The sequence below is a fragment of the Megalobrama amblycephala genome, linkage group LG13 (assembly GCF_018812025.1).
Source record: "Megalobrama amblycephala isolate DHTTF-2021 linkage group LG13, ASM1881202v1, whole genome shotgun sequence".
In the NCBI taxonomy this organism is placed as follows: Eukaryota; Metazoa; Chordata; class Actinopteri; order Cypriniformes; family Xenocyprididae; genus Megalobrama; species Megalobrama amblycephala.
Window position 1 is genome coordinate 33,563,972 of NC_063056.1, and position 13,842 is coordinate 33,577,813.

At 33.7% G+C, this 13,842-nt stretch overlaps 1 protein-coding gene across 1 annotated transcript; it reads left to right on the forward strand.

Annotated features, from left to right (window-relative positions):
* Positions 1–2,270: 2,270 nt before the first annotated feature.
* cmtm6 (CKLF-like MARVEL transmembrane domain containing 6) lies at positions 2,271–13,794 on the forward strand. Its single transcript, XM_048152552.1, has 5 exons — positions 2,271–2,443; positions 2,712–2,862; positions 10,381–10,557; positions 12,176–12,274; positions 12,365–13,794. Exons 2-5 carry the CDS (start codon positions 2,734–2,736, stop codon positions 12,515–12,517), a joined length of 558 nt encoding a protein of 185 aa, XP_048008509.1. The 5' UTR covers positions 2,271–2,443; positions 2,712–2,733; the 3' UTR covers positions 12,518–13,794.
* Positions 13,795–13,842: the final 48 nt, after the last annotated feature.

A 13,842-nucleotide genomic window follows, 5' to 3' on the forward strand; every position in this document is an offset into this window, starting at 1 on the left:
AACAAAATAAACGTTAACTGAGATAAATAATAATAAATAAATAAAATGTAAAACTGTAAATAATATATAAAAATTAGCTTTTGTTTATCAGATTATAACAAATTATAACAAATAAAATTAAACTAAAGTGGGGTTAATTATATTGCAATTAATTTAGTTTTAAGGCATTCCGTTTTTCAGTTGCTTTAAGGAAACCATTGTTAAATGCCATAAAACTCGGGGTATCCTTTAACAAGTCTTCAGTGAAACTGATTTTAAATGTGGCTTCCACCCATCTGGTAAAACACTGACCTCTGGAGGTGGCGCTGCAAGCCCTACATGCCTTCATATTTCAGCAGTTGTTATGCGCAGGTATGTAGTCATAAATTAATTTATTGAATAAGAATGTAGCTTTTTTTTAAATGAGGAATTTCTATTATTCAGCTAAAAGAAAGCCCTGGTAACAATCACACTTTATTGAGTGCAAAAGTTTGTCAGGATTTATTTAGAAGCTTAATTCACTTAACTCACCCACTCATGCTAATGCTTTGTTCTTAACTTTCAAAGTTAGACAGCAGTGTGTGAACACCTTAACACGTGACTCCTGGCAAACTTCCTCAGTATAAATGTCTGGTAACATTTAAAATGTCAAAGTGAAAATGATTCAATAGTCTTATTGAATAAGAGAAGTAAAAGAACAGGGAAAATAAAGAAGTTATTTAATAATTGCAGAAAATAGAAACCAATTCAAACATGATGAATCATTATGAACGGTGTGTGCATTGTTATTCGCAGAATGTCTTTGTACTGATGGTATAATTTGTTAAGATAAGAGTGTGTGTGTACAAAGCAGATGTAATATTGACTCTAAACAGTACTTTCAGGTGGGTGGGTGTATAATGCGAAGGCACAGAACGCACAAGAATGCTTAAAGGGATAGTTCACCCAAAAATGAAAATTCTGTCATCATTTACTCACCCTCAAGTAGTTCCAAACCTGTATGAATTTCTTTGTTCTGCTGAACACAAAGGAAGATATTTTGATGAAAGTTTGTAACCATGCCGCTTTGGGGCACCATTGATTTCCATAGTAGGAAAAGAAATACTATGGCAGTCAGTGGTGCCCCAGAACTGTTCAGTTTCCCACATTCTTCAAAATATCTTCCTTTGTGTTCAACAGGACAAAGACATATATACAGGTTTGGAACTACTTGAGGGGGAGTAAATGATGACAATTTTCATTTTTGGGTGAACTATCCCTTAAAATCCTGCCTATTCTTACAGGACCAACTCTAGTAGTAGAATGTCTGGATATTCTCAGACTTCCTGTTAGATTCAGGCCAAGTGTGGTTTATGTGTATGCAAAGTGTACTTGGTTATTCAGGCCTGAGCATATCTAACAATAAAGTTCATTGCTCTTTGGACTGTTTATCGCTTGAATATGAAATGTGGGAGGCTTTAGGCTGTTCACACTGGTCTTTACACAAATTTATTTAGTTGCGCAGAAATGTTAAGACTCGTCTAAGGACACTCACATTCATTGAAGGGGGGAGAAAACTGATGGATTCATAAAGATCCACAGTATAAACAGCTCTTGTTAAAAGCAGGAATTAAAACTTTTCTCATTTTAGTTTTTTTTTTGCAAGCAAACCACAATAAAGATCACATGCATGATGGGTTTGAGAACATATCATCATTTTATAATTTTTTGGAATACTTTGTCTTTAGCATAGCTAGCATTTTATGCATTGTCATTACAAACAATGGAATCATATTTCCCCATTTTTTTTGCATATGATAAAATTACAGCTTGATTGGAATTTTCGCACAATAAACATTCTGTAATAATAATTTTCTTTTTCTTAGTTTTCTTCACACATCATATGTCTCATTTCAAACATGCTCTTCACTGACACTATTGTCTTTTTGGTAACCATATTGGCTATACCAAGTTTTGTTAAAAGTCCAGAACTATAGGCTACATGTGGTTAAAATGGAATAATTTTCGCAAAATAGCCTAAATATTGCAAAGATTTATGAACATTTCGCTCTTTGTTCACATCATCATAGTTTTAAACGTAACATTTTATAATTCATGAGTTTAAGAATTAGAGTCTGGGACACTTTTAAGAGCACTAACATCTTCATTAAAACGAGGCATCTGAAGCACATGAAGGCATGGCAAAAACGTTTCCACGTTGATGCGATCTTCAAATATAAGAAAAACAGAGTTGAAATCTGTTTCAAACCCTGGGACGCATACAAAACAGAAACAAAAATCACCAAAACACCCTTCTTTGATCCATGAGTCACAGAGTCGTCGATTTTGGCAGCCTCCGTAGGAAGTCCTTCCTCGTTGAAGAAAGCTGAGGCAGTGCGGAAGTGAAAGACAAGTTAGTTACACAAAGGACGCGTGAACGGCGTAAACAGAGCACGTTTAAACAGCCATCCGATAAAACAAACAGGTATTTTACCCTTAAGTATTTCTCAATATTGTTATCACACATAATCGGTTGCATTACATCTTGTAGTTTGTTTATATCGATCCATCTGTGTTGATCAATTCTGTTAGCTTAGTTACACTTGACTTTGACTGCTTTACTTTCGTTTTTCTAGAAGAGAACAGCAGCTTTCGATATGTCGTTACTTTGTTTTCTTTGCAGTATCATATATTTTTAACCTTTGCTGATGTCTATGTACCGCTAAACTGTTTAATATACTTCTCGTTTTCAGATTTAACTACAGTATATACAGTATGGCCACTACAGACACGGTGTACAACACCACCACAACAACCGCGCAGGAGCCCAAATCCAGAAGATGGTTAATTGTGCCATCAGAGAATCTGGAGAAAATTCGATTTGTGATCAAAGTGATTGAAGTGGTAAGCAGCATGTTGTTCCGAAAACTAACGTGACCACATGTTTACATGTACTGTGAACATTTATACGAGATATATTAATAATACAGCCTTTAAATACGTTATATTGCTTATGGTTTGAAACACTGGGACATGGTTTGAGTAAGAGGTCATTAGTGACTAAGAGGTTAGTCTGGTGTAATGACAGTTAAAACACAATTCAAGTTAAGCTGGCTTTATTGGAACTCCATTGTCTAAGTTTCCCTGAAAGTGTATAATAGTAAACAGTAATACTTGCAGTTCATTAACATATTTAAAAAGCGGGGTTGAAATATGGCTGCTGTTGTTTTAAAGTGTTAATTAGAATATTGTAGATACTGTTAGATGCTAATGAAGTGTTCTGCTGAATGAATCCACTGCCGTGTCTCATTATGAGACATACATCCTCTCATACATCCTTGACAATGCAAGTGTTGTTTAACAAGTCCTGACTTGGGTGCCAATGGGGTATGGCAACTTTTTGTCTTCGTTTAATAATGCCAAGCTTATTTTCTAAACAAGCTTGGTCATTTCAGCATTGCAGTCATATGCTGCTTGGCTGATGATCATGGGGTTTTTTTGTACAGAAATTGAATATTTGAGACAGTTGGTCTTTGTCCAAGTTCAAGTTAGAAATTCCCTCCAATTCATTGGTATCTTCCATACGTGTCAAACTGACGTGTGTAATTTATCACAGAGCAGATTGTGCTGCACGCATCTTTGTTCACTTGGGAAAAGAAAGGTGCTGGCTGTTCAAGTGGCTATTTAGTAGATATTGCTTGTGCTTTGGATAGAGGTGCAGTCAGTTCAGGTGAGGTGAGGTCCTGGTTTATTTTGTATGAAGTTCAACATCTTTCTTTTTTAAAGGGTTAGTTCACTTTAAAATGAAAATTACCCCAAGATTTACCATCCTAGGTGTATATGACTTTCTTCTTTCCGATGAACACAATCAGAGTTATATTGATAAAATCCTGACGCGTCCAAGCTTTATAATGGCAGTATACTGGACCAACAAGTTTGAAGCTCAAGAAAGTGCATCCATTCATCATAAACATAATCCACACAGCTCCGAGGGGTTAATAAAGGCCTTCTGAAGCGAAGCGATGCATTTGTGTAAGAAAAATATCCATATTTGACAAGTTATAAAGTAAAATTATTAAGTCTGCCAGACTTAAGAAGAAAGTGTAACGCCTCTCAGAGTTTAAACTGTTTACGCTGTGTCCTATGCTTTTTGTATGTTGAATACGGAAGGCAGTCTGGCAGAAGCAAGATATTTTACTTTATAACTTGTGAAATATGGATATTTTTCTTACACAAATGCATCGCTTAGCTTCATTAAAGGTGCTAAAGAGGTTCTTTTTGTCGACTGAGTTTTTGAAATGAGCGCATGGGTAAGAACAACCCCCCTCCTTCACAGCTCATTTAGAGGGAACGCCTCCCAAAACTCGTGCACGAGTATCGGAACACGAGTGTTTACCACCGGCATTTGCTGTGTTATTAAGCCGGGCACACATTTAACGACTAGCTAAAACATTCTGACTATGCTCAACATACAGTAGGGGTGTGACGAGACGGGTATCTCACGAGACGAGACGAGACTCGAGATTGAGTTCACGAGACAGGACAAGATTTTTACACACTATTTTTACGAAATCCTCAATGGCGAAATACATGACTAGAAAAAATATTCTGCAGGTGTATTTGAAATGTTTTAACTAATCATCTTATAATGAATGTCATTCAGTTCTACTTTCTGAGTATGAATTATCATATGCAGTAAAAGACAACAACACTCAAGCACTTTAAAAGGTTTTGCCACTAACTTAACTGACTGGCTTCTCTTCTGTATGATTTCAGTCTCTTCAGATCTTACTGTACATGATTAATGAGCTTCTACAACCTTTGACCTCCTAACTGAACTCCTCTCCACAAACTGATCATAGAAATAAAAACAGTATAAATAAAAATGGTAACACTTTACAATAAGGTCTCATTTATTAACATTAATTAACCAACATCAACTAACAATGAGCAATATATTTGCTACAGTATTTATTAATCTTTGTTTATGTTAGTTAATAGTCATTCATTGTTAGTTCATGATAGTTCACAGTGCATTAACTAATGTTAACAAATGAAACCTTATTGTTTGTGCTTAATAAGATTAAGAGAAAACTGTTATTCATTTTTATGGTAACACTTTACAAGTTGAAACCATAATCACACTCTCTCAATATTCAAAGTGCAAATAAGACCAACTTTTTCTTTGATACAGAGCTAAGAGATGGTTACAGCTACACTGCCCAGCCTAAAATAGCTTTCATATTGAGAGATATTTGCATTAATCAAGGAGCCGCTTTCAAAATGCGGGTATTGAAATCGCGTTTGAATGCGCGCGCGCGCGTTTACTTTCACTTTCAGCGATCGCGCGTAACTCTGTAAATATGGAGCGGCGGCGACCGTTGTCCAACTGAATTAAATGTTTTTTATTTAAACACAAAGCAAAACGACAGTGGAGGCGTAATGTAAACGAAGCGTGGCATATTCTTTCCTAATCATCCTAACACTCTGTCATGGCAACATCACGAGACTACTTTTCGCCTCGACGAGAAATCTCGTCACACTTTAGTCTCGCGAGATCTCGTGACACGAGATCTCGTCACACCCCTAACATACAGCGATTGTTTCCTGCTCCTGAAGCAGATTTATATACTTTCACATGGAATTTGAACACCGACTGTAATCGCAGACTGAAAGCAACTGGCTCTGACTGGACGCGTTTGAGCGCGATCAGTCATAAGTATCAATTTACATTCATAATCGGCCTAACAATCGTTAAGTGTGTGCGCGACTTAAAGCCGTGGATTCATTATGTCGGACTCACCGCAGGTAACTCATAATCTGCAGTTGTTACTCCTGTCTCCTGACAAAAACATTGCATGCAGCGCCTGTGGAGTGTGGAAAGTTACTGGAGCGCGCAGCCGCGCGTCTCTCACATGGATCGTCATGTCAGTGATTGACAAGCCAGAGGGCCAATCGTTTACGCGATGATCGCGTAAACGATTGGCTGATGTTTTTAAGGCCCTACCTCGTGCACAGATGATGTATATTAATATTATTACTTTCAGTGCACCTAATAGTCTTTTATCAGTTAGTAAAGACAGTTTCAAGTAATATTGCAAAAATGTATAAAACAAAACATCCTCTTTAGCACCTTTAACCCTCTGAAGACCGTGTGGAGTACACTTTTATAATGGATGGATGCACTTTCTTGAGCTTCATACTCGTTGGTCCCCGTTCACTGCCATTATAAAGCTTGGAAGCGACAGGATTTTATCAGTATAACTCAAATTGTGTTCATCAGAAAGAAGAAAGTCAAATACAACTAGGATGGCTTGAGGGTGAGTAAATTTTGAGATAATTTTCATTTTAAAGTGAACTAATCCTTTAACCGCTACAGGTTTTTATGTTGCTTACCATGCATTGCACACAAAAAGCATTAGACCTTATATTTTTAATCCCAAATACTGGCATGGACAAGACAAATTTGTGCAAAATCTGATGCTCCATGTTATAGGATATGAGAATGTTCCAAATGTGTATGTGAAAGCAAGGAAATCTGAACTTTTGAATGAAGTAATTCAATATGTTAAATTTGCTGAGTGACCTAGAAATGATGCAGAATCTAAAATGTTTCCTATTCTTTATAGTTCATTGTGTTTCTTTGTTTTAATATTAAATTAAATCCTTTTCATTTATTTTCTGGTTTAAATTAGATTATGAATGTGGTCTGAAATATTCAGAATCCACTGTATACTTAATCTTTATCTTTTAGCATCAGCCATTGGAAAAACCTAATATCAGTTTTATAATTCTCAGTGTGTCACTTATTCGTTGTCACTTTATTTGAAGTGTTTGAATTTGCGAGATCACATCTAAAAAAAGACCAAAGGGCATTGTCTGCATGCATGTGACATGCTAAGTGATATCAGGTGAAAGAAATGCCTGTCTGTAAATGCAATTAGAGAGCAGATGTTAAATTTAATTACAGAGTCATTCTTAACTTTCACAGTATGTTGTGAGTCAAAAAGTTGAAATGACATTTAAATTGCATTCTAAAAGCAAGAGTACACATCAGAACACATTAAATTTAGCCAATAATTACCACACAGAGGTCAACATTAAGACAAATGTCCCCCTTGTGAGTAAATTCCCCTACAGTCTAGGGCCTGGTCTCATGCTTTTCAGGAAATTAGATTTTATCAAGTATTTCTCCTTTTAGAGTATTCAGGGAAATTGCTCATGGAGTTTTTTTCCCCTCCATGTACTTAGTGTTCTCCTTGTGACACACATTGATCTAATGACGCAGAAGTTCAGAAAATGAATGCCTTAGAATTTAATTATAAACAGTTTAAGTACACAATACTTTGTTACTTCTTTCTGAGGTTTGAGTCTTTCTTAAATTAAATACATTATATATCTATATTTATATCTTGAGATTGTGTATGCCCTGATATTTGAAATTCCTTACTTCTAATTTCCTTTTTCACTTGACCAGTGATAACACTGAATCACCTTGGTACTTCCCAGGTGAAACCTCATCTAGATCAATTGCAGGTGGTTCTTAGAGGCCCTACAGTGAGGAGAGTATCTTTTCATTCACACCACTTTACCAAACTATTATCCTCAAACCAAAATGCTTCTTTTGAGTACTATATAAAGCCAGTGCTGTGTAATAGTCATTTACCAGTGGATGTTTGCAGCTGCTCTGTTCAGGGTTATTAAATGATGCTAAATCTAAATCCATAAAAAACATTTTGTTTTTGTGGCTTGAAATAAAATAAATGTTAACTAAAAAAAACCCTTGTTAGTGACACCGGTGGCTGTTAAGTGAACTGCAGCCAGCAACTTACTGCACGTGCTCGGCGCATGCACACGTAACGTACGAGAGACTGAATGTGATTCTGTGGCGAGCAGGGTGGGCGAGAGCCGTGAGGGAACGGCGCAAGGCCGGTGACGCGAGAGATAATGACCTCCACCTGCGAGGCGCACCGGCCTCGTGCCGTTCCCTCACGGCTCTCGCCCGCCCTGCTCGCCACAGATTCAAAGCCTGATATACTCACAGTAAAAAGTTGTAAATACCTTTGCAGCGATATACTGTTAATGAACATTCAGATGTCGTCCATGCTGCTGAGAGAGATGGTTAGATGAAAAATATGTGCTGCATGCTTTCCTCTCAATAACAAAATAAACAACAAAAATGACAGTGTTGAGAAAGCAGTAGTTAAAAAAGCATTTGATTGTCGTGATCTGGATATGTTTGCACAAGCTCTGCAATTCACTGGCACCATGTCGACAATCAAATTATGATAGTTTGATTATAAAGTATATTTAAAACTATAGACTATATAGATCATCTGGCTGAATTGATCCCTTTTCTTTGCATCACACATTGACGTTACAGTACAGAATGGCTTTTTCGGCATTATCCTGAACATTGTATTGCTGAATGTGTAATTGAACAGAAGAGAGGCTCTGGGATCACTTCCTTATGATTTTCCTGGCAACAACGTCCTGCAGAAAAAAAGTCTACAGGCTTTCATATATAACCTAGGAAGTCGGGGAAGGGCTCGTTTTTAAGTTTCATTACAAACTGTTCACACATTGCCAATAAAAAAGCAATTAATACATGAACTTGAGGTACTAAAATAAACTAAAACTGAAATAAAAATTGGTAAAGACTATATAGACAATCAAAAAAACTTATGAAATTGACAAAAACACAACAAAATGACCAAAACTTGAACTGAAAAGGGAATATGTAAAATATAAAAATAAAAACTAACTGAAAATATTAATAAAAAAATATAAAAGCATCTTAATTATACTAAAATAACTATAGCTCTGTTTTAAAAAAGTCAAAGCTTCTCTTAATATTCATTACCATTAGTAACACTTGATATTCTGTGTATTTTTAAACTTATTTTAGTGTTTATTGAGTGTGCAAAAAGGTTTTTTGTGTGCAGTCACACCCAGTTGTGTCAAGTGAAACCAAACTACCCACAATGTATTCAGCAGAGTACAGCCAGCTGACCGCAGTCAAGTGACTGTACTGTAGTGTGACGAGATGTGATGCTTGGAAGGTTTTAGCACTCGAATGAAATCATTTTCATGTATTTTATACAGGAGCTCCTGTAGCAAAAATTTCAGAATTACATTTAGACTTCAGACTGCAATCAGATCTATTTTCTATCATTTAGCCATTTTAATTTAGCATGCTTTAATACATTTTAGGTCATTTCATTCATAAACGTCTAAAATAAGGCAAAAATAAGTTATTTTCGGCAGCGTCTTTATTCTGTTGAACAGCAATTATGGTTTATCCGGCTCATTTGGATGGAGGATTTTGAATGGATTCTGTGTGGTAGCGATAAGGTTCAGTTTCGTAAGCGACAATACCATTTGCGTGTTGTGGACCTGCCCTGTTCCTTCCAGGCAGTCAGGTCCTTTAGAGCCTGAAATATGAGTCAGACATGTGAGCTACTCTGGTTTTGTCATTTTGACGTTGCTTCTGATGAAATGGTATTTAAATGAGAACACTTATGATTTCCTGTTCCTCCTCAGTACATTATACAGATTGTCCCATTTTGCCCTGAATCTGTTCTCTTTTTACCAGCTGAATGTCATATTTGTAATATTCATGTTTGAAGATTGATAAGGTGTATTATTATTTTCAATACTGTTTTCCCTTGTCATAGTAATTTATGACAAGATATTTATGTTCTTTAAGCATAAACTTTAAGCATATTAGTTATTGCTATGCATTTTACTAATGATTTAAAATAAATTATTTCTTTACCAAGCCCTGAGTTTAATAGCAGAAATGTTGTAGAAATATTCATCAGAACAAACAATAGCCAGGGTTATTTTGAGGGACTTCTCATAGTTATATGAGTGACCTCATAGCTTGGCTGTGTCATTTACAGTGTCATTTTGTGCATTTAGTTTGCTTAAGGGAAGTGGAGTGAAAAGTCTCCTGGAATTGATACGTCACCTTTGGACTGGAAGACCATTTAGTGGTGTTACATGTGACTAAAACAGAGTTCAGCATAATGACATCACAGGTCTGTGATGTGTGATATTAGTAGCGAAAAGGAAACAAACAATTAAACAAAAAGTTTGCTTGTGTGGGTGTGTGTGTGTTTTCCCAGAGTGATTGTCCTTGGTTCTTACCATTGGGAATCCCCTACCTGTTGCTGCTGTATTTACATCACACCTGTTTCTCTGTTACTAATTGTGACCTGTGGATGCATGTGCCCTAATAAAGCAGCTTCCTTCACATTAAATACAATATTTTTTCACTGTGGAAAATCCAAACAAATCTTTCACATTGTCTTGTATTCATAGCTTGTATTACAGGATAGAAGTATTTAAACTAAAAAAAGCTGATACTGCCACCTGGTGGTTAATTAATGCACTTGGATTTAATTTGTGTCTCCTCAGCTCCTTTCCTTTGTGGCTTTTGTGATGGAGGAGGTAGTGTCCAACTGTTTACAGTGTGGACCACTCTACTTCTTTGAATTTGTCAGTTGCACAGCCTTCCTCTTCACACTGTTGCTCCTCATTCTCCTGGCAACAACACTGCACCAGAGAGTCGGAATTGACAGCTGGCCTACTCTGGTAAGGCAAAAACAAAAACAAAAACATGCTTTTAATACTATCATTATTATTAACAACAATGTTGATATTAAAATAATTATAAAAATAATATTGATCTTATTATTATTTTTATTATATTATTAAAATATCAATATATTAATAAGAACATTTAAATATGTTAATAATCTAGTTAATAATAATATATATCAACTCGTTAATTATAAGAAACGTAGAAATATTCATCAGAAATGAACAATAATAATGTTGATATTATTATTAATATTATTAATGATGATGATGATAATAATAATAATAATATTAACATATTGTTAACAATAATAATAATCAAATTATTATTAGTAATAATGTTGATATTAATAACAACAATATCAGCTTATAATTAATAATAATATCAACTTATTGTTAATTTTCATATTAATAATAATAATAATAATAATAGTAATTATATGGTTAATAATATGGTAATAATAATAAGAAATATATCAACTTATTCATTATAAGAAATGTTGCCGAAATAATTTCAAATATTTTCAAATTATCATTAACAACAACAACAATAATGTTGATATTTTTATTATTATTATTATTATTATTATTATTAATGATGATAATATTAGCATATTGTTAATAATATAATAATAATAATAATAATAATAATATCCAATTATTATTAATAGAATGTTATTTTTAACAACAACATTAACTTTAATTATTATTAATAACAACTTAAATTATTATTAACAACAACAATAATATCAACTTATTATTAATGAAAATAATATCAACTTATTGTTAATTATCAAATTATTATGAATAATAATATTATTTGAATACATGGTTAATAATATGGTAATAATTTAACCTTTAGTTTACCAGGCAAATTATTAAGAACATGTTCTTATTTTCAATAAAGGCCTGGGATTATTGAATAATAATAATAATAATAATAATAATAATAATAAATCATATTATTATTAGTAATAATGTTGATATTAACAACAACAATATCAGCTTATAAATAATAATAATAATAATAATATCAACTTGTTAATTTTCATATTATTATTATTATTATTATTATTATTATTATTAACAATAACAATAATAAGAAGAAATATATCAACGTATTAATTATTAGAAATGTTGCAGAAATATTAATCAGAAATTATCATTAACAACAACAAAAATAATAATGTTGATATTTTTATTATTAATGATGATAATGATTATAATAATATTAGCATATTGTTAATAATAACAATACCAATAATATCAAATTATTAATAGAATGTCGTTATTATTTTTAATAACAACAACAACAACAACAACAACAACAAAAAAACAACAATAATATCAACTTATAATCATTTTTATTATTATTATTGTTGTTAATATGTTGATATTATTATTATTATTATTATTATTATTATTATTTTATTAATATAATAAATTATAAACAAAAATAAATTTGTTGTACGTTATAATTATAAAATACATTTTATTATATTTTACTTAAGGAAAATTTGACTGCTTCTGACCAGAATTAATAATCATTCAGAATCAAGTATTCCAATTTATAGTTTTTATCCAATTTAAACTTCTTTTAATTTTCCCATAGGATTTTGGATATACAGTAGCCATGGCATTCCTATTCCTCATTGCCAGCACTGTGTTTGCAACAGACAATGGCAAGACGAGCCTGGAGCAGGGCGCTGTGGTATGATGCTGCTCGATCTGTGTTTCATTTGATATGACAACAATCCTGCTACTGACTGGCTAACATTTAACTGTCTTGTCTATATTACAGGCATTTGGCTTCCTGGCCACGGTGGCCTTCTTTGTTGACTTGATTTACTTTTGGAAAATTCGTGGTTTTCCTTGCCGAAAGGGAAACAACCAACCAGCAGACCAAACACCCAGACCAGAGGCTGAGAAACTAAATTCTAATGGAACTGACTGAGGCTTGGTAGCGTTTCACCAGCAAACTGCTGTTGTATTCAAAAGCTTTTTTCCCTTTTGACAAACAATTTTTTATACATGAGAAATGTTTTTTACCCAAAGCAAAAAATTTCTTAAAATTTCCATTTCAGTCAGTTACTAACTGGCATGTTGGATCAGTTTTATACTGTGCCTTAGCTGTTTTTATTTTTTTATTTCACAGCTGAAGTAGAAATCATTACTGTATAGCGGTTTCTCCGTTTGGGGATTGCATGTATTATATGTCGATTGCTATTTTTACACGGAGAAAAAAAAATCATATTTCCATTTAGTCATACTTTTGTATGAATACACAAATGAAGTTGTTGTCCCTTTTGGAGTGTATGTTCTGCATCATCTTATCTTATGAATTAACAAGTACAATAAGATGCACTGTATTTCTAAAGGAAGTACTCATTCCTGATGTTTTTATAGTTATATATGCATTCCTGAAATAATATATTTTGGAGAAAAATCAGGGTTTGATCATGCTGAAAATTACCTATTTTACGGACCAGGAACATGGGTATAATATTGGATACAAGGCTTAAAAAATCATGAAATATTATTTTCTCTTAACACTTGGGGACAGGTAAATATTGCACTGTATACACAAATGTCCTTAAGTCAACTTTACTGTAAACATTTTTAAATGAATGTGACAGCAGGATGACGGTTTTTTTGTACAGTCATTGATTTTTTTTTTTATTGAAGCAATCTGTCATTTTTGTATTGTGTGGAACGAGAAATGTTGTATATTTTCCTTTGTGCTTTATCTTGTTCCATGTGAGCCCAGAATGTGTTTTTTAAGCATGTTAAGCGATGAAGTGCTTTAAATCTAAATTCCAAACAGATGTCTTTATTCTGAGGAATGTGCGTGTAGGCCCAAATGTGTTTGTTTAAATGCCCGCGGAGAGGAACGGACTGCAAGTTTTCGAGACACTAATCTGCCTTACGCTTCCACCCTCCTGTGCTGTACAACTGACTGCTGCTTTGTCTTAATTAAGCTTTGTGTATATTTTAAAACCAGATATTTTGTTGATATATTGAAAATAGCCACTTTCTTACTAATACTTCTTAAGATATGAATAGATCATCTAGTTAGTTTTAATTATTGCTAAGGGCTTTATGATTTTTAAAATGCAAAAACTAGTGAGTCAGTTTGAATACCAGCATTTTTTCTAAAATGGTCACATGGATTTTACAGCTGTTTTTGTTACTTAATTCCAGTTAAGTAATAAATAGCTCCTGGGTCCCGAGTATCAGACTCCTGTTTTTATTTGTGGCCTGTTCGGAAACATGCTTGTT

Excerpts from the sequence above, each read along its gene's own strand:
- cmtm6 (XM_048152552.1), top strand. The coding sequence starts at position 2,734 with ATGGCCACTACAGACACGGTGTACAACACCACCACAACAACCGCGCAG. Across the intron at positions 2,863-10,380 it reads TGATCAAAGTGATTGAAGTG|CTCCTTTCCTTTGTGGCTTT; the intron begins GTAAGCAGCATG and ends GTGTCTCCTCAG. Across the intron at positions 10,558-12,175 it reads TTGACAGCTGGCCTACTCTG|GATTTTGGATATACAGTAGC; the intron begins GTAAGGCAAAAA and ends ATTTTCCCATAG.